Source organism: Lagenorhynchus albirostris, chromosome 2 (assembly GCF_949774975.1).
Source record: "Lagenorhynchus albirostris chromosome 2, mLagAlb1.1, whole genome shotgun sequence".
Taxonomy (NCBI): domain Eukaryota; kingdom Metazoa; phylum Chordata; class Mammalia; order Artiodactyla; family Delphinidae; genus Lagenorhynchus; species Lagenorhynchus albirostris.
The window spans coordinates 22,829,652-22,850,416 of record NC_083096.1 but is presented as its reverse complement, the minus strand read 5'-3'; the positions used below and the strand labels follow the sequence as shown (position 1 = coordinate 22,850,416).

Below are 20,765 nucleotides of genomic sequence, written 5' to 3'. Positions count from 1 at the left end.
GTTGGGTCTTCGTTTCTGTGTGAGGGCTTCCTCTAGTTGCGGCGAGCGGGGGCCACTCTTCATTGCGGTGCGCGGGCCTCTCACTGTTGCGGCCTCTCTTGTTGCGGAGCACGGGCTCCAGACGCGCAGGCTCAGTAGTTGTGGCTCACGGACCTAGTTGCTCCGCGGCATGTGGGATCTTCCCAGACCAGGGCTCGAACCCGTGTCCCCTGCATTGGCAGGCAGATTCTCAACCACTGCGCCACCAGGGAAGCCCCTGAGGACTGTTTTGACCTGCTCTTTCTCTCAGACTCATTGCCAAGTGCTTGATTCTGTGAGGAGGGAGGAAATAGTCCTGTTAAAACCTCTGGGCAAGACCTGGGGTGGTACAGGGGCAAAGCTCTGTTGAAGTGGTATTCGTGCTGGGGTCCCCTCCCCAGGTCGCCCCAGGCCTCCTCCCCAGCAAGTGGGAGAAGCTGAGCTGGGCCGTTAAGGCACCCTTGGGAGACAGCCCCCATCCCAGGACCCTTCTACATTTGGTGTCCCCAAGATGACTCCTCCAGGACTTAGGATTCCCTCTCCCCCAGGGGCAGCTCCTCAGGCCTTGCCCCGACCTCATAACTGATCACTTTGCGATAATCGCACATGACTGATTCCTAAGTAAAATCCCATCCTAAAGCCTCCCCGATTGCCTCTCCTGACCTGTATAAATCTTGCTTATCCTCGAGGGCACGGGGAACGCTGACCTGGACGACCGCCCCCCACCCCCGCTTCCCTCAGCACTGGCTCCCCTCTCCTGAGTGTCCCCTAAGGACTCGCTTTCTCCGGACTGGGAACTGCCTGGTCATCCTTTCTCCTAGCTCCCAGCGGGGCGGCTGAATCAAAGACCGAAGCTCCGGGTAAAAAAAAACCTTAATCCGGAGCACTGGGAATCGGGCCGTCCGGGCGAGCCAGGGAAGCGGCCTCCTCCGCCACAGGGGAGGCTGGGGCGCAGTGACTGCGCCTCGGAAGCCTGCGGCGTCCTGGCGTTTTCTCCGACAGCCCTGCTTCCTGATCAGTTTCAGCCAGGTCCAGGTGGGTTAAAGGCTGAAGCCCACCTTCGAGGGGCAGAAGGAGGCGGCTGCCGGAGACAACCGCGGGCGCGGCGGGACGAGTAACTCCTGCTCCCCGGGAGCCGCGGCAAGAATAAACGCAGTTTACATGCTCATGGCTTCTCCGTTCATAAATGTTACATTTTCATCCACAGTTTTCATCTGAGACAGCTGAGCACTAACCAGCTTTGTTTTCCCAAAACGCCAAGTGTAACCCCTCGGCGGGACGCGCGGCGTCTTCGGGGCCGCAGCTGCAGCTCGCGGGCCTCCAGATGGCCACGGGAGCGGGTCGGGGGCGGGGAGGCCCTGAGCTCGGAGCCGTGAGGGCCGCCGGCCCCTCGTCGCGGGAAGGGACCCCAAACCTGAGGGCCGGGAGAAGCTGCGGGGACAGCGAGCCCGGGCCCTGACCCCCGAGGAGGCTGAGGTCTAGGAAGCAGGCCTCATCGTGGGCGCGTGTGGCCCTCGCAGGGACGGCAGGGGGCGTCCAGGATCTTCCCTCCTGCGGGTGCGGGCGGGGAGTGGGCTGCAAAGCCGGGACTCCCAGCGCTAGCTCACCTTCCGGAGCTCCAGAAGAGCATCAGGCGCGGAGGGGCGTGGTCTAGGAGGGGCGTGGACTTGGAGGGGCGTGTCGGGATTCCGAGGGGCGTGGTCTGGATGGGGCGGCCTCCAGTGACAGCGGACGAAGGCGGCTGTGCTGCCCACCGGCCTGGCGTTAGTTTGGAAAGGGATGGAAAGATCAGCTTGGCGTCGTAGGAAGGTCCCTCAGACGCTGGACAGTGGGTGGGGAGGGAGAGATCGCAGGGAGAGAGCCCAGGTCAGGAGGCGATTTCAGAAAAGTGCGGAAAAGGAAAAGCCCTCAGTAGGGCAACAACAGGGGCAAGGAGCGAAAGGGGTGGGCTCGAGAGGCGAAAGGCGTGGAGGACTGGCCTCCGAACCTGAGGTAGACGGGGTGTGGGCGGCGAAGGGCAGGGAGGAGTCTGAGCGCTCGGTTCTCGAGGCCCCGTCCGTTCCCCGTCCCCCGCTGGCTGCTCCCGAGGGCGGGCTGGCAGCGGCAGCCTTTTCCGCACCCGATTCCCCGAGACTGGGCAGCGCTCCTTCGGAATCCGTCCTTGGCAGCCGCCGCTTCGGGCGCTGAGAGCCGCGAGTCGCGCAGGAAGTGCAGGAAGGACCCCTATGCGCGGCCCTCTGCTGACCAGTCTGGAGCCAGCGCGGTCGCCTCGGCTCAGCTGGCCGTGAAGCCACCGAGTTCCCCAACACGCTGTCGGGCCCCACCGGGGCTAAGCCCGGGCCTGGGACGTCTTGAGGGTGCCCGAGGCTGGTGACAGGAGTCCTGGCCACCTCTCTCTCTCCCCACTCCATCTCGCTCCCCTACACTTGGAATCAGAACTGCTTATTTCAAGTCCAAATGTGATGATGATAACCAATTAAATCTGTGCATTGATCACTCACTGTGTGTGCGTTCTGGCTCTGTGCTAAGCATTTTTTCATGCTTTTTCTCATAAATCCCCCTCCTCTCCTACCCCTTTCGTCATTTTGGCCAGCACCACCTGTACTATTATTTACTTATTATAATTTTTAATCCACTCAAAATGTAAAGAGGTGCTATCTGAAATCCCAGGTTTGATGTACAATGTTTATTTTACTAGTTCATAAACTATATATATATATATATTTATTTATTTAAAATGTTCACTCATGGGAGTTCCCCAGCGGTCCAGTGATTAAGACTGCGCTAAGAACTGCACGGGGTGGAAGTTCGATCCCTGGTCTGGTAAATAAGACCCCACATGCCCCGCGGCGCGGCCAAAAAAAAAAAAATCTCTCATAAGCCACATGAAATCACCTCATGTCCCACCAGTGGTCCCTGTTTTTTGGACTGGTAAACTGAGGCTCATGGAGGTTAAGTGCCCCGCCCACGGTTGTGGCATTGGCCAAGCTACTGCCCTACTTAACTCCTGAAACTGCCCTCAAACCAGACACAGGCGACTACAAAAGGATACAACCTGGAGCGGTCCAAACAGAAGGATTCTCGCAAAGGGGAACCACAAACACAGGGATGTGTCCAAGACACTAGGGCTGGGCAGGGATGGGAAGTTGGGGATACTCAGCCTCACTTCTCCCATCTCTGAAATGGAGATAGTAACAGTCTCCTTCCTGAGGTCCTTGTGAGAACTGAGATAAAGCAGAGTGTTTAGTACAGTGCTTGGCTTGGCACATAGCAAGCCCTCAATAAATCCCTCCTGTTGCTATAAAAAGTTGGGTAAGGAGCTCTGAAGCCATGCTTGTGAGTGAGTGGCTCCTCTGCCAGAATATCTAAGATCCCACAAACTCTGTTCCCCTTAGGCTACCACTGTTAGCGGTTTGGTGCATATCTTTCCAGACCTTTCCTATGCATATGCATGTAGTCTCTGGTTATATATAATGTGTACATACACACACGATTTACAAGTAATTTGCGGTTTTGTTGCTGTTTTTGTTGTTAGACTCATAGGAAGAAAAATGCTACACTTGTTGCACAGCTTTCTTTTTTATTTAACAGTATAGCTTGGAAACCTTTCCACATCAGCATGTATAGGTCTCTCTGCCTCATTCTTTTCAATGGCTATATAGTATTTCTTTCTTTCTTTTTAAAAAATATGTGTTTATTTATGTGGTTGCATCAGGTCTTAGTTGCAGCAGGCGGGCTCCTTAGTTGTGGCATGTGAATTTTTTTAGTTGCGACAAGCATGTGGGATCTAGTTCCCTGACCAGGGATTGAACCTGGGCCCCCTGCATTGGGAGCACAGAGTATTATCCACTGCACCACCAAGGGAAGTCCCAGCTACATAGTATTTATTTATTTATTTATTTTTTGCTGTACATGGGCCTCTTACTGTTGTGGCCTCTCCCGTTGCGGAGCACAGGCTCCGGATGCACAGGCTCAGCGGCCATGGCTCACGGGCCCAGCCGCTCCGCGGCATGTGGGATCTTCCTGGACCGGGGCACGAACCCGTGTCCCCTGCATCGGCAGGCGGACTCTCAACCACTGCGCCGCCAGGGAAGCCCTCATTATAAATTTTAACTAATTATTAATGTATAGAAATTATATTGACTTTTTAAAAACGAGTATAATTGACTTACCACATTAAATTAGTTCCAGGTGTATAACATAGTGACTCAATGTTTTTATACATTACAAAATGATCACCACTATTGACTTTTGTATATTTTATTACCTACCATCTACTGAGATCTCATTAAAACCAATAATTTTGTAATTGAGACTCTTGGGCTTCCAAGATAAATATTATTTGTTAATAATAACAATTTTATAATAAACATATCAGTGAATATTTATTGAGCATTTACTATGTGCCAGGAACGTTCCAAGCAGTTGACATGTTTTAATACATATAATCCTCACAACCCCAATAGCACAAACATACAAAACACACAACAGCAAACAAATATTCTCTCTCTCCCACCCTACAGGAAACAAAAACAAAAACACTGAGCTACACTTTCCTCTTCATTTACTTTCCATTTCTCTTTATTTTAAGCAAAATTCCTGGAGTTACCAATTCATTTCTTCTAATTCTTTTTAAAAACATTTCCAACTGATTGTTTTGAAAATTTTAAACCTATAGAAAAGTTGAAAGAATGGCACAATGTAAATTTACCAATTGTTATTTTACCATATTTGTTTTATCTTTTTCTCTATATATGTTTTCTTTTTTTAATTGAAGTATAGTTGATTTACAATGCTGTGTTAATTTCTGCTGTACGGCAGACTCAGTTATACATATATATACTTTTTTTTATATTCTTTTCCATTATGGTTTATCCCACGACATTGAATATAGTTCCCTGTGCTATACAGTAGGACATCATTGTCTATCCATTCTATATGTAATAGTTTGCATCTACTAACCCCAAACTCCCAGTCTATCCCTCCCCCACCTTCCCCTCTATATATTTTGGATTAAGCTGCAGCTGTTATGACTCTTCACTCCTTCAGCATGCGTGAAGAACAAGTACATTCTCCTCTATAACCTTAATACCATTATCATACACTAAAGAAATTTGAAATTGATGTATTATTTAACATATATTCCATACTGAAATTTGCCCAACTGTCCCCAAAGTTTCTTTTTAACTTTTTTTTTTAAATCCAGGATCCAATGAAGGATTGATTAACATGCAATTAATTGTCATGTCTCTTAAGTCACCCTTAATCTGAAACAGTTCCCCGGCCTTGTTTTGGTTTGTGAAATTTACATTTTTGAAGAGTCTAGGCCAGTTGTTTTGTAGTATGTCTCACACTTTGGATTTAGCTGGTTGTTTCCTCATGATTATATACAGATTAAACATTTGGGGTAAACGTTTGGGTAATGTTGTGTCCTTAGTGTTTTACATCAGGGGTTTATAATGTCAGTTTGTCTCATTATTGACAACGCGAAGTGTGATCATTTTGCTTAAAGCCCCAGTCGCTCTTGAATCCACTCTAATCAGGTTTTGTTCCCTCGATTTCACCAACATGGTTCTTATCAAGATCACCAATTACCTCCACGTTGCCAAATCCAACGGTCAACTCTCAGATCTCCCTCTTCCTGACACAGCAGTAGTATTTGTCACAGAGACCACTCCTCTTCCTTGGAGTACTTGCTTCTTCAGGCTTACAGACATCACGGACGCCTGGCTTTCTCCTATCTGCCTGCTCGTCTCAGCCTCCTTCGGAATGCTCCCTTGCTCCCTAAACTCTGAATGTTGAGTCCCTGAGTGCTTGGACCTCTTCTCTAATTTCTACCTACACCCACTCCCTTGGTGATCTCATCCAGCTTCTTGGCTTTTAGACCATACATTTACTGATGACTTCTGGATTTCTGTCTCCAGCCCAAACCTCTCTCTTAAACCCCAGGCTCGTATCCAACAATCTACTTGAAATCTCCACTAAAGTCTAATAAGCGTCTCAATCTTAACATGTCCATAACTAAGGTCCTTATATTCCCCTCCAACCTGCCCCGACATGTTCCCCTGTCTCAAGCAAGAGCAACTTCATTGTTGCTGTTGCTCAGGCCAAAAACCTTGGCACCGGGCTTCCCTGGTGGCGCAGTGGTTGAGAGTCCGCCTGCCGATGCAGGGGACACAGGTTCGTGCCCCGGTCCGGGAAGATCCCACATGCCGCGGAGCGGCTGGGCCCGTGAGCCATGGCGGCTGAGCCTGCGCGTCTGGAGCCTGTGCTCCGCAACGGGAGAGGCCACGACAGTGAGAGGCCCGCGTACCGCAAAAAACAAAAACAAAAAACCTTGGCACCATTAACTCCTCTCTTTCTCATGCCCACACCCATTAGCAAGTCCCAGCCATCCTACCTTTCAAAAATAGCCAGCATGCCACTTCTCACCACCTCCACTGCCATCACTCAAGTCCAAGCCACAATATCATGTCACATTTAGGTTACTGCCAGTAGCTTCCTAAGGGGTTTTCCTTCTTGCTCTACCTTTATTCTCCTCATTTTCCACACAGCAGTTGGAGTGATTTTGTTAAAACTTAAGTCACACCATATTAGTCTTCTGCTTAAAACTTTCCCGAGGCATCTCCTCTCACTCAGCGTCCTTACTAGGACCTCTAAGTCCTGCAGGATCTGGTCCCCATTGCATCTCTGATTTCTCTCCTACTCTGCTCACTTCTTCCACTGCACCCATTCCTGTCTCCCTGTGGTTCCTGAACACACCAGGCTTGCCCCCAGCAGGACCCCCAGTAGGGCGTGGAATATTCTTCTCTCACATCTGTGTGGCTTGCTCTCTCATTTTCTTTAGGGCTTTACTCCAAAGACATCTCAGTGATGCCTGCCTGGCCTAACTCCCAACACCCACTTCCCTTGTATCACAACACCTTTTACCCATGTTACTTTTTCTCTTTAGCACGTACCGCTATCTAATAAACGATGTACAGTCATCCCTCCGTGTCTGTGGGGGATTGGTTCTGGGACCCGCCTCGCATACCAAAATCTGCCGATGCTCAAGTCCCATAGTGGGCGCTCGTATTTGCAGATACGGAACCCGGGGAAATCGAGGGCTCACTGCATATTTATTGAAAAAAAATCCACCTATAAGTGGACCAGCACAGTTCAAGCCTGTGTTGTTGAAGGGCACGAGCTTGAACTCTGTGGGTCCAAGGATACACGGATTTTTTTCACTAAATACATCCTACAGTACCACACGATCAGTGGTGGTTGATTCCCTGGATGTGGAACCACGGCCATGGAGGGGCTAACTATGGGACTTGAGCGTCCGAGATTTTGGTATCTGCGGTGGGTCCTGTATCCAATCCCAGGGGATTCGGGGGAACAACTGTATTTTACTTCTTTATCCTTTAAGGATTATCCTTGTCTATTTCCCTCACTAGAATGTAGCTCCATGAGGACAGAGAACTTTAACTTTGTTTTGTTCACTTCAGTATTCCTTCAACAGTGCCTGGCACATGGAATACTGTGCCTGGCTCCATAAATACTGAATGAACAAGGCATCGAGTGGACCTGAACTACCCCCCGCACTGCTGGTCTTGCGCCGTCTTATTTCCCTGACCAGGGATCAAACCAAGGCCACGGCAGTAAAAGCCCGGAGTCCTAACCACTGGACAGCCAGGAAAGTCCCAGAGCTGGAACTCAGCTATGAAGCTATACTGCAAATAATTATTTCCTTTAAAAAAATACATTTTCTCGTTGACTAGAACTTTCCAAAGAATGTTTAGTGATAATGGTGAAAAAAGTACTCATAATGACTTTAAGAGAATGCCTCTTAACCTATGGTTTCACCACTAGTTATGTACTTACTGATTCAACTGACTTTGTCGTGATAAGGGTGTTACCTAAATTCTATTTCACTTAGACATCTATGCTTAATGGCATAAGAATGATAACTATTCAGCAGGGTTTTAATAGAAAATGCGTACTACTTAGAAAGATAGGAAGTTGGAGGCATTTTTCTCTACAACTTTGCAAGAAACAATATGTATGCTGACTTGATTTACCGGAATTTAAAATTCTAGCCCAGCATTTATTGAATATTATGTGCCAAGCCTCACGTTTTCACTTAATCTTCAAAACAATAAATCAGTTACTATATTTTAAGGTTATACAAGCTTAATGTTAAAATCTGAAGGACAGCAAGACATTCATTCTAGCATGAATGCAACTGATTTTTATTTAGGTTTACTATGTACCAGCACTGGGGCTACAATGGAGGAGACAATGAACCCCTGTTTTGTAGCACATTCTAGTAGGGATAGAGTCAGGAAAAATGTAATGTAATTTCAGATTTTGATAAATAAGGAAATAAAGCCAAGGGATGTGACAAAGGGTATGTGGGCAGAGGGTTTGGCTACAGCTTAATAAGCAAGTGGTGGGAAGAGAAGATTGACAGGGCCAGATCACGCAGGGCCTGCCTCATGAGCCTGTTTAGATGTTACTCTGTGAGCAATGGGAAGTCACTAGATATTTTTAAGTGCGGAAATGATCTGAAATGATTTATGTTTTAGAAACATTCTCTGGGGGCTGTGTGAAGAGGCCGGAGGGAATGAGTGGATGAATGCAGACTGATTTAAGTTATGGCAATAGTCCATAACTTAGCTGCTGATAGCAACTCGGACTAGGATGGTAGAAGGAGTAAGTAAGTGCAAAGTTTTGGATGCACTTTCGGAGAAAGTCAACAGGATTTAATGGAGGTGAGGAAGAGGGAGGAATCAAAGGGGTAGCTCAAGACTGAGCAGGTGGTGAGCAGCATGTTTTCAAATGAAGAGTTTTCTTGTAATTTCTATAATCTGTCCCTCTCATTCCCAATTTTGTCTCCTCTGGCCCCCATTTGTTTCTACTGTCAAGACTTTCCTTAACTTCTAGTGCCCCCGACAAACTAACTGCTCTTATTTGTATGTCTCACACTTAGAGCATGGGAATTAGAGAGCAAGGCCTTGGATTTAGTCTACCGGGAAACAAATTCCATCCCCTCTATTTACGGTGCGATCTTGGGCAAGTTTCACCTGTAGAATAGGGTATATAATAGCACCCACCTTACAGAGTTGTTGAGAATTTACATTGGAGCAGCTTTATACCTTTACATACTCAGCACCTAGCAGATCCTCGATATATTCAAATGTGCAAAGTTGATTTCCTCTCAGATTCTAGGCTGTCAAGATGAGAAGGGCAAGAGCTTGGACATTGTTCAAGCACTAACCCACCTGACGGTATTTAGCCAAGAGAAGAATTCCTCCCCTCGTTTGCCTAAGAGAATGACATTTCCAAATTCCTTCCTAGAAGTTCTTCCAGCATTCCCTGATTTCCCTAAAACCTTATCTAAAGTTTTTTAGCTTACCACATGAGTTCATAGGGTTTTTCATCTGTAAATTTGTCTTAGACTTTAGGAATATTTTCTGGAAACTTTTACGTATTAATCAGCTATTTTCATAAGATACTTCATATTCAAAAGCTGGTTACCACCTTGTTACAGATGTTAAAAACTGAACTTAATAACGAGTGGTGAGTTTAGCTATGGTCCCCACATATCACTTTGGGCCCAACTCTAATTCACTATAGATTTTTCCTAGGTAAATTCTCAGGTAGCCAACTCCAAAGCATAGCAGGTAAGAGGATTTTCAGCCCAGGAGGTTAATAAGCATCAATGTGGGAGTGGCAGATCACACTCATATCTAAGTCAAAGAATAACCCTGACCTCAAAATTATGAATATTGTTTAGACCCTAGTCAAATAAGAATAATCCTCCCAAATTTCATTGCCTCTTTAGTTAAGTAGGAAAGAGTTACCTACCTTATAGGAACAAGAGAATACATGTCAAGTATTAACAGACCATGGTATACTGAGACAAGCTCAGTACATTGACCAGACATCTGTGTACCTGCTTTGAGTGCCAAGTTCATCTATTTTGTATCAAACATACTTCAATTGGCTCTTGGTAGCTTATACTGCAGTGAACATATGCTCCTGCCAATACTCCAAGTAATACTAGTGCCTGCCTGTAGAAGCCTATACAAACGATCACACTAAAACTAGGATACCACGTCAACAAATTAGAAACAGGCTCTCAAAAAATCTTATATTTCTCAGTGATTTTATAATGACCTAAAATCTAAAAATGAAGTTACTGCTAAAAAGGAGCTTAACATCAATGTTTATAAGCCCAATGTTATATCGTATTGACATGAATCTGTTCTTAGCCCATTGATTAATACATCTCAGTTCACTTCCAGAGCAGCTTCACTCGTATGCTACAACTAATGTCAGAGTTCCCTGTGCTATACTGTAGGTTCTAATTAGTTATCTATTTTATACAGAGTATCAATAGTGTATATATGTCAATCCCAATCTCCCAGTTCATCCCACCCCCCTTCCCCCTTGGTATCCATACATTTGTTCTCTACATCTGTCTCTATTTCTGCTTTGTAAATAAGATCGTCTATAGCAATTTTTTCAGATTCCACATATATGCGTTAGTATACAATATTTGTTTTTCTCTTTCTGACTTACTTCACTTTGTATGACAGCCTCTAGGTCCATCCACGTCTCTATAAACGACCCAATTTCGTTCCTTTTTATGGCTAATATTCCATTGAATATATGTGCCACATCTGCTTTATCCATTCCTCTGTTGGTGGACATTTAGGTTGTTTCCACGTCCTGGCTGTTGTAAACGGTGCAAGGAACACTGGGGGAGCATGTGTGTTTTTGTTTTGAATTTTTTTTTTAATTAATAAATTTTCAGCTGCGTTGGGTCTTTGTTGCTGTGCATGGGCTTTTCTCTAGTTGCAGCAAGCAGGGACTACTCTTTGTTGTGGTGCGTGGGCTTCTCATTGCAGCAGCTTCTCTTGTGGAGCACGGGCTCTAGGCACACAGGCTCTAGAGCGCAGGCTTAGTAGTTGTGGCACACGGGCTTTGTTGCTCCGCGGCATGTGGGATCTTCCCCAACCAGGGTTCGAACCAATGTCCCAGTCAGGTGGATTCTTAGCCACTGCGCCACCAGGGAAGCCCCCTTGTTTTGAACTTTTTTACACAGCAAGTTCTTGTTAGTTATCTGGTTTATACCTATTAGTGTATATATGTCAATCCCAATCTCCCATTCATCACACCACCACCCCCTCCCCGCCTGCTTTCCCCCCTTGGTGTCCATACTTGTTCTCTACATCTGTGTCTCTATTTCTACCTTGCAAACCAGTTCATCTGTACCATTTTTCTAGATTCCACATATATGTTAACATACGGTTTTCCTCTTTCTGACTTACTCTGTATGACAGTCTCTAGGTCCATCCATGTCTCTACAAATGACCCAATTTTGTTCCTTTTTGTGGCTGAGTAATATTCTGTTGTGCATATGTACATCTTCTTTATCCATTCGTCTGTCCATGGGCATTTAGGTTGTTTCCATGATCCGGCTATTGTAAACAGTGCTGCAATGAACATTGTGGTACATGACTCTTTTTGAATTACGGTTTTCTCAGGGTATGTGTCCAGTAGTGGGATTGCTGGGCCATATGGTAATTCTACTTTTAGTTTTTTTAAGGCACCTCCACAGTGTTCTCCATAGTGGCTGTATCAATTTACATTCCCACCAACAGTGCAAGAGGGTTCCCTTTTCTCCACACCCTCTCCAGCACTTATTGTTTGTAGACAATTTTTTAATGATGGCCATTCTGACTGGTGTGATACCTCATTGTAGTTTTGATTTGCATTTCTCTAATAAGAAATGTTGTAAGTCTTAAAAGGTTCACCATCCTCATTTCACATTAATCACCCCAATGCTAAATAAAACACAGTGCTAAGAATGAACTATAGGTGCTTGATTAATAACTTCAGGGTTAATATACAATATCTTAAAATAGCCAGCTCTCTGATGCACTAATTTTTGAACTGAAGACTGTTACATTTGCAGTTAAATTACCATTAAATATTCAAAGTTTAATAACAGATTATGTTTATATATGTACTTTCACTACTTACACAGAGTTAACTATTTTCATGTGATTCTGCTGGCCAGCTAGGTTTGGGAACTGCTGGTTAAAAGTACACATATCCGTAGTCAAACTCTGGTTTTGGAAAATAGAAATACCATCTTCAAATTTTTAAAAATTTGAGGAAAGCCAGTAGCTCCAGTTTCCTTCCCATACAAAGCTTATACTTTCCTCCTCTCTCAACAGTTTCAGATAAAAAGTGACAAAACACTTGATACTAAAATTATTCTGAATATGGAAATTTCAAGTAAGTTAATTGTACAGATAAGGTTGATAGTAAAGACCAAAAGCAGGTATAGTTTAATGTATTTTAATAGCAAACTTACAGGAACAGCACAGAAGACAGACAACATTAAAAACATGTACTTGCATATAGGACAACTCAGTTAGAAAAGTATAGTGAATGGATGGAATCTACTGTATGATAAAAATGCTACAAACACCATTTAGTTGCAGTCAATAAGAAATTTACTTGTTTTAAAAAAATCCAAATGCTGGCATTGTCCAGAAAAATTTAACAGGTTTATTTATAATTGTTATAAAGTTGAACTGCTGAAACTTGTTCACTGAAACATTTTGACTTGCATTAATGCTTTATGTCCCCGCATTTATATTAAAAATTCACACACAAATGAAAATGGAAAAACTGCCAATACCTGATTTCTGTCCCCCATTTTTCCACCTGCAATCATATACTTAGGTACCTTTTGACCCCACGGGGAAAAAAAAAAAAATCTAACATTCAGAACTACCAATAACAGGAAGAGATTTTTTTTTTTTTTTTTTTTTTTTTAAAGAATGAAATGTTTCCCATCATAGTGGATTCTTAAGCACGTTCTCCACGTATGCGGCGTGCTAGCTGGATGTCTTTTGGCATAATCGTTACACGTTTGGCATGGATAGCACACAGGTTGGTGTCTTCAAAAAGGCCAACCAGATAGGCCTCACTTGCCTCCTACAACAGGAATAAAGGAAAAAATATTATCAATAGTTAAGTTACATCTGTATCAGTTAAAAAGATGAGGTTTTTGAGCCCTTTAAAAACCTACTTCAGAAGATGTTGACTATTTTACCAAATGCTTACATTTTAATATCTGTGCGACGAGGCTGAAAGGCAGCTTATGAAAGTGAAAACTCAAGTCTTTATCAAATAATACAAGTCAAATAATTTCACTACTAAAAAAGTTTAATTTTTTTAATGTTATATGTAATTTTTAGTAAACTGAAATGTGTCTTGAGTAAAGCAAAAAATCAAACTTAAATTCTAACATTCATTATCATCCTAAGATAAATGGAATCATGTATCTAATCCAAAGTAATATACTCTCCTACCCTGCTGTGTCCTCCTTTTTCTGAATCTTACTCACACTTCATTATATCTGTTTGACCACTGGTTTCCATCATATGGTCCTCATCTACCTTTCCTTTAACACCTCAGTTTTACCACTAGAGTGCTATTGGGTCCCAGAACACACCAGATTTGTGTCTTACTTATATACATTGACCTACTTTGCTGAGATATGCCCCCATGCCCCCCACTAACTGTACCTTCCTCTATGCACCCCTATCTGTAATGGCATTTTTGCTACCTCCCAGCAATAACATTGATCCCCCTGGTTTTTCTCATGATATTCTTAAGACTTTTCTGAAGGCATCTTCTTATCCCTACTTTCACTCAAAAACTGGTAGCTACATGAATCATTCACCAACACTTGGCATGTAAAGAGGAAAAAACGGGAGCTTCTACTTATAATTAACTCTTAAATTGTTAGCACATCTTACAGCTGTCTGAAAAGCTGAAGAATCCTTTCGTCTAGGTTAAAACATCTGCTTACTCATTTTGAAATGAACCTACTGTTTTACCAGTCATCAGTCCAACTGTTTCAGCGGATTAGGAACACACTAAATGAAAGATGATATTTGGCTTCTCTATAAGCAAGTTATTTCTCTGTTCGAGATATATTTAGGGGAAAAAAACAGATTTTTGTAATTGCTATTTTTGTCCTAATTAAAAAAATTATATCCATTTTGGAAACTCTGGGTAATAAAACTAAAAGGGAAATACACAGACTACTTGAGCAATTCAAGCCCCACAATACTACATAACACACAAGATACAGAGATGGGAAGAACCAGTTTTGCTTTTTACAAACATTTTGACTTTGCCAATAAAACTTGAGATTCTGCTTTTAAAAGAACTAACACAGCAACAATTAATTCAAATGGTTTACGTTATTCCATCTTATGAAAAAAATTATTCCCTACATTTATATCTTCATTCTTTTTAGCCTAATCTCTCTTCTATAAAAATCTGTTTCACCTAAAGTTTACTATCCCTACATGTCTTTCTGCAGCATTTGTTATCAAGAGCTAAGTCTTATTTACCTCCCCTTTATGGACTACCTAAGATTATTCCATGAAGGAGAAAGCAAACACTCCTCCTGCCCCTGGTTCCCAGGTGCAGGTAACTTTGAACTCCTAATTCCCTGGCAATCATAATGGCCTTGTACACTAGCCATCTTTTAATGCCCTTAAATTACTTAACAGAGACCTCTAACCCTAACTGAAATTTGCATCTTTTCCTTTTTTTTCTTGGCCAGGATATGTGGCTGCAGGACAGTTCCCTGACCAAGGATTGAATGCAGCTCCTCAGCTGTGAAAGCGCAGAGTCCTAACCACTGGACCACAAGGGAATTCCCGAAATTTGCATCTTTTCTATGCAATTAGTTCCGTGTATCTTACCTACCAAAGAATATATTAAAAGCAAAAGTCCTTAATGTTTGGGGATTAATTCTTGGGATACTCTAGAAATAGGTAAAAAATTTAGGAAACACAGCATACTGTAGCCTGCTTACTCTTACGGGTTCGCACCACACATCAGATACTAGGACTGAAGTTCCTCAAGAAAGAAACTAGTTTCTTTTTTGTTTCACCCAGCGTATCTCAGGATTATGCAAATCTAGAAGGCTTCTGCAAAACACAGCACTATGAGCTGCTATATGGACAAGCCAACAGGTCCTGCAATTCTGAGACCATTTAAGAGTGGAATAATCATCTACTGGCTCCCCTAGTACGACTCAAATGTGGCATGTAGCAGCTGGGCCTCTCACTGCCATCTTACAACCTGGCTATAGGTTTTATAGAGTTGTGTCTGGTCAGCTCTGGGAGAAGAGTCAATACTCATAGGGAATTTAACCATGACTCATATATTTCTAATTCTATTGCTAGTGTCTCAAAGTCTCCTAAACATTAAGGCTATGATGGGAATTAAAGACTGACACATTAATTTATAGCCCAGTGAATGTAATTTTGATAACAGCAAAAGAAAAAGTATCTTATAACTGGAAGAAAATGTTAATTTACAACATTTTGAGTATATTCAATATCTGACTCTTCCACCACTTCAAACCACCAATGTCCATTTTTAACATGATACCTCAGTTCAAACTCTCAGATATTAGGGGCAAAGGCTAAATTTCAAGTTAGCGAATTCTTGATTATCTATGGCAAACCTAGACTAAATTCTCTCCCATCCTCATTGGACTACCTCCCCTCCTCATTTAGTTGTATTAGAAAAGTTGTAAACTGTGTAATTCTAAAGGCAAAAATAGTGACTTTTGGAATTCTATTTCAACTGCTCTCTTCTATTGCCCTATTTCCATTAGCAAATTCTCCATCTCTGTATCTTTAAGAGAACTGATGTATAAAAAAAGCAACACAAACAAAATAAACTTCTAACAAAGATTACTCTTCCAATAAAGAGCTACCTAATGCAAGAGTACTACAGGCAGCAGAATTGAACATTTTGCTCAAAACCAATACAACCACATTTACTGACAAATATAAAACACACACCTTAATAACAGCAATGTGGAAGTTTAGACATGAATTTTAAAAAACAATAGTCTTTTACTCAGACTGTTTAGTAATCAATTTACAAAGCTCTATCATTGACACTTAAGCTCAACAATGTTGGACTTTCAAGTATAGTGTGTTCTTCAAGCATAGCCCTGCTAACTGTAACTACAAAACAAAATTGGCAGCTTTAGATCAATGCTTGAGAATATCAATAATATTTCTATATTTAAAATTAGTGGGGAAAATGTGATTAGCAATTATAGTAATAAACAAAATGGGATCTAAAGATAGTCAATGATTAAAACAGAAAATAAGGGTTTTAAATAACAGCACTGGAAGATTTTAGTAGTTTGAAATTTCAGTAATTTCAATTCATTGAGAATTTAATGGATGCCTACTCCTGGAATTTACCAATCAAATGAAGTTCAGACTAACCATAGAAACAGCTCAACCAATTACACTTCAGGGTAGAATCCACCTATCAAATCTTCCTCACACATAAAGGAAAAGCTTGGCAACAGCAGCCTTGCAAAATCCTCCAATGGAGTGTATGTAGATTCTGGACCCTCCCCCAAAAGAGATTCCGATTCAGGTCTGTGGAGGTGCCTAGCAATCTGCAATTTTAATCACCTCTAACCCCATGCTCTGAAGGAGGTGGCAGTCTTACCATACTCTGAGTTACAATGAACGCCAAACTCGTTAACATTATAGGTTACTTAAGTGATTGATGTTAATTATACCCACATACCTAATCAAATATCTTACTTGTGGGCATTTCAAGTTTTAATCTTGGCACAAACCACCAGTATTTCAAATAGATAACCACAGCTAAAACAGTACTTCTCAAAGTTCTGACACACTGGAGCTAAGAATAAATTCACTATGTTTCCCATTTAAGTGGAAATCCATACATAATCCCCTTTAGCAAACTACAAGTCTTCCAATTTCTTTTTACAAGCCTAGTATCTTTTTCTCCTTATCGTCAACCTAATCCTAACTACCACTCATGCTTCTTTTACCTCAATGCACAGTTCTTTTATGCTGCCTGTTCCCATCCCAGATATTATGTTCTCTCCACTTGCAACTGCCTCTTCAGGCCCAGGAAGCCATTTATTCTAACATTCTTTTTATATCAGTCACTGTTTGAAACTAATTACCAATTACCTTTAGCCCCATGACTTCCTGATGTCCTGCAGCAACTGTAAGCCAAACCAGAAGGTTCTTTTTCCCTTTAAACACTGCAACGTCTAAAATTTTAAAATCCTATGTCTGCTTGTATGACCTTGAGCAACTTAACCTTTCTGACATCTTAACAGTGAAATAGATAAGACCTACCTCATCCACTCGTGATGATTAAATTTAACAAGCATATACAAAGATTTAGAATTGTTCTTGGTACAAAGCAGGAACGGCCAACTCTTAGAGCCTTTCCCACCCGCCATTTTACCTGCAAAGCACCAATAGCTGCACTCTGGAAGCGCAGATCTGTTTTGAAGTCCTGAGCAATTTCCCGCACCAGACGCTGGAAGGGAAGTTTGCGAATCAGAAGTTCAGTGGACTTCTGATAACGTCTAATTTCACGGAGTGCCACGGTACCAGGCCTTTAAAACAAAACACAATAAAGACACGGTTACCAAATACATAAAAAACATAAAAGAGTGGTCATCAGCTTTAAAAAGACGCAGTCACTTTTCACAAAATAAATCACCCAACTATTCTTCAGCTTCTGTATCAAATTTCACTTATTAAATTATGACCCGAATATTCAAGTCTGTTAAGAGTAACACAACAATCCTTTAAAGCAAAAAGCATGATATTAAAGTAGATTCCTGGCAGGGGGGTTTAATCAAAGTCCCCTTATTTTCTTCCTCTTTAACATAGATATAACTAACTTGTTATAATTACAACTTGGGAAAGTACTAGGTCACAAATAAAGAGGTCAAAATTGTTCAGACTCTTCTCAATTTGGCAGCACTCTCCTTCTTCCCACTGGCACCCCCAATTCTTCTAAAAGATCTACCAGCACAACCCAATGAGCTTCCTTTAAAAAATACACTTATGGCATTTAAGTTTGATTTCCCAGAATACCTTTGAACACTGCACATCCCTCATGAATGATTAAATGTGAATACTCTTTTATGGTGTATCTTCTATATGGAAGTTTTCTTTCTTTCTTTCTTTTTAAAACTAATTTTAAGCAAGAAATTTACCTCAATTCTGACTTATTTCTTCCACTTTTATTTTAGGCTAACTAAAATCATTTGCAGAAGGCACCTAAATACAGACAACTTCTGCCCTCTAATGGCAGATGCCCTTAACAACACTGCTCAGGGTAGTTCAAAACTGTGCTAACAGAAGGAAATAAACCAATTCAAATAAATGAAGGACTTACCTAAAACAAAATGACCCCCAATCTTGATTAAATTACTTTACCAAGAGAAAGAGTATCCTCAAAAATGTATTTAAAAATGTATTTACTATTTAAAAAATATACAATACACCTAACAGCTAAATAAAATGTTACCCTATCCCATTAACGTTATTAGTGATACAACCTCTCCTCTGGGCTATGGGCAAGATCATGGCTTCAAAATTAAACATGTTCCCAATAAAACCTAACACTAAATTATATATATATATATTTTAAAGTATTAGTAAATATTCAAAAGGAAAAATTATTAGTTTCTCTAAAGCAAAAAGTATAATTATACATCTTTTTATTAAATTATATAGATACTGCTTCGGGAGATAGGCTTTGTCCCATTTTTTCCCTCCTCTTGTTTTAATACCTGTAACGATGAGGTTTCTTCACCCCTCCAGTAGAGGGCGCACTCTTGCGAGCGGCTTTCGTAGCCAGTTGCTTCCTCGGTGCTTTACCACCGGTCGATTTGCGGGCAGTCTGCTTTGTACGAGCCATGGTATAAAGACCTCCTTACTTACCTACCAGCATCAAAACACAAAAATCACCATATGCAACTAACAAACATACGAGTTTTCCTGCCATTACCACCGCTCCCCCCCCAAAAAATCTGGAAATTATGATCAGTATAAAAAAATAATGTCTGTAATGTTACATAATTTTAAAGTGTGCAGATTACGTCTACCACCCAAATATGACTTCCTGAAACAAACTGTAGTACTAGAAAATTGTTAGCGTTAACACCAATCATCTCTCAAAAATGCCAAATCTGAGCGATAAACGGCAAAACAAAAAGACCCCTGACAGCCTTCACTTCAGTTTCTTTAATTAAAGTAGAAATTAGAAATGCCTGTAAATATTCGATCCACTAACAAGTCAAAAGAACGAAGCCACAAACCACAGAAAGGTCGAGTCAAATTACAGCAAAAAAGGTTTTGGTCACCCCCCCCCCGCCGCCCCCCCCCTTTACGTCTGGCAGTTGATAGACTGCTGTAAATATCTGAAAACATTCCTGCTTCTGCATCTCTACAGTTCTGTTGACAAAAAGGCGTCTCAAAAAACAAGAGAGGAACAACAGCTACCACCAGCGAGCATTCTACAAAGCACCGTCCTGGCGTCCAGTCCTCAGAAGCTTCGCAGTGAAATTAAAAAAAAAAAAGTGCCCCGCACCCAGGCTTTAATTAACGCACGGGACCGGCCGACCAGTCCACCCCAAGCACCACATAAACTTTTGGTTTCGCCTCCTCCGGCCCCTCGGCACAGGGTCCCCCAGCCTGCCCGCCTCGCTCCCAGCGTCTCGCGCAGGCACAAACTCGGCTCCCAGACCAGAACAAAATGGAAACAATCGCAAAACGTATCCGATTCCCTACCAAAGAGACAAAACACCAAATCGCTCGAAAATAGCCCGATCCCCTGCCACGTGCCGCCCTCCAAAATGCAAAAGTTTTTTTTGTGCATTTCAAATGCATCAAGTTTCCGCTTCTCTAAAAAAGGAGGAAAAAATTTTTCTCTTTAAAAAATTTTCCTCCTTTTTCAAATGGGGAAGAGAGAAACGGGGGAAAAAATATGGTCGGTGACCAGAGAAGAGAGACAAGATGGTGAAGCTTAGCAACAACTGTGGGGAGGCAGCAAAAAGCGAGTTACCCCAGGGTGGGAAGCAGCGGCGATTTCCACCCTTTTCCCGCTCGAAAACTGGGGTCCGGGGTCCGGGGGCGGTAGTTAAGAGGCCCGCGCGGGTCGTGGTGAAGGTCTGGGGTCCCGGGAAGGGGCGGCGGGCGGGATTTCACCGAAGAAAGAGGAGCCAGGGGCGCGGGGAGGGAGAGCAGGCTCGGCGACGCGGCGGTTGCTGCTGTTGGGCTGAGGCGGCGAGAGACTGGGGAGCCGCCGGAGCCGCCGTCGCCTGAGGGGTGAGGGAAACTCGCTCCTCACCTCCATTTCTGGGCCAAAAAGTTTGTGGGCCAAGCCGGAGGGACCCTGGGTCCCCTCACCGCACCGCCGGGGCCCGGCCCGGGGTTGACGGCAAGCGGGGCTCGGTTCCGGGGAAGCGGGCAGACGGGGAAACTTACCCCCCTTCTCCTTCGGCTGGAGCTCAGCGAGCTAGAGGCGGCGCTGGCGTCGGAGAGCGACAGCGGCGCGGCGGCGGCAGCGAACACAATTGAAAGATGGCTGACACCGAGGCTATCCCCCAACACACGCCGCCCCGCCCCCGCGCCGCGCGCCAACCAATCACACACAATGGAGGGAAGGCTCGGCCCCGCCCCCGCCCCTCGCTCGCGCCCCGCCTCCGCCCCTCCCCCCGCGCGCCCGTTCGCTGGCGCGCGCTCGCCCCTCCCCCGCGCGCCGCCCGCTCCCTCCTCCCGGCCGCCTCGCGCAGTGTGTGTACAAACACAAAAGACACGCCGAAGGGCCGCCGGCTCCGGCCGAGA

At 43.5% G+C, this 20,765-nt stretch overlaps 1 protein-coding gene across 1 annotated transcript; it reads right to left on the bottom strand.

Moving 5' to 3' along the window:
* Window positions 1-12,356: 12,356 nt before the first annotated feature.
* Window positions 12,357-20,557, bottom strand: LOC132508133 (histone H3.3A). Its single transcript, XM_060128050.1, has 4 exons — window positions 20,406-20,557; window positions 18,710-18,860; window positions 17,368-17,521; window positions 12,357-13,017 (listed from the first exon to the last, which is right to left on the bottom strand). The coding sequence occupies exons 2-4, from the start codon at window positions 18,835-18,837 to the stop codon at window positions 12,889-12,891; spliced, it is 411 nt and encodes a 136-aa protein (XP_059984033.1). The 5' UTR covers window positions 18,838-18,860; window positions 20,406-20,557; the 3' UTR covers window positions 12,357-12,888.
* Window positions 20,558-20,765: the final 208 nt, after the last annotated feature.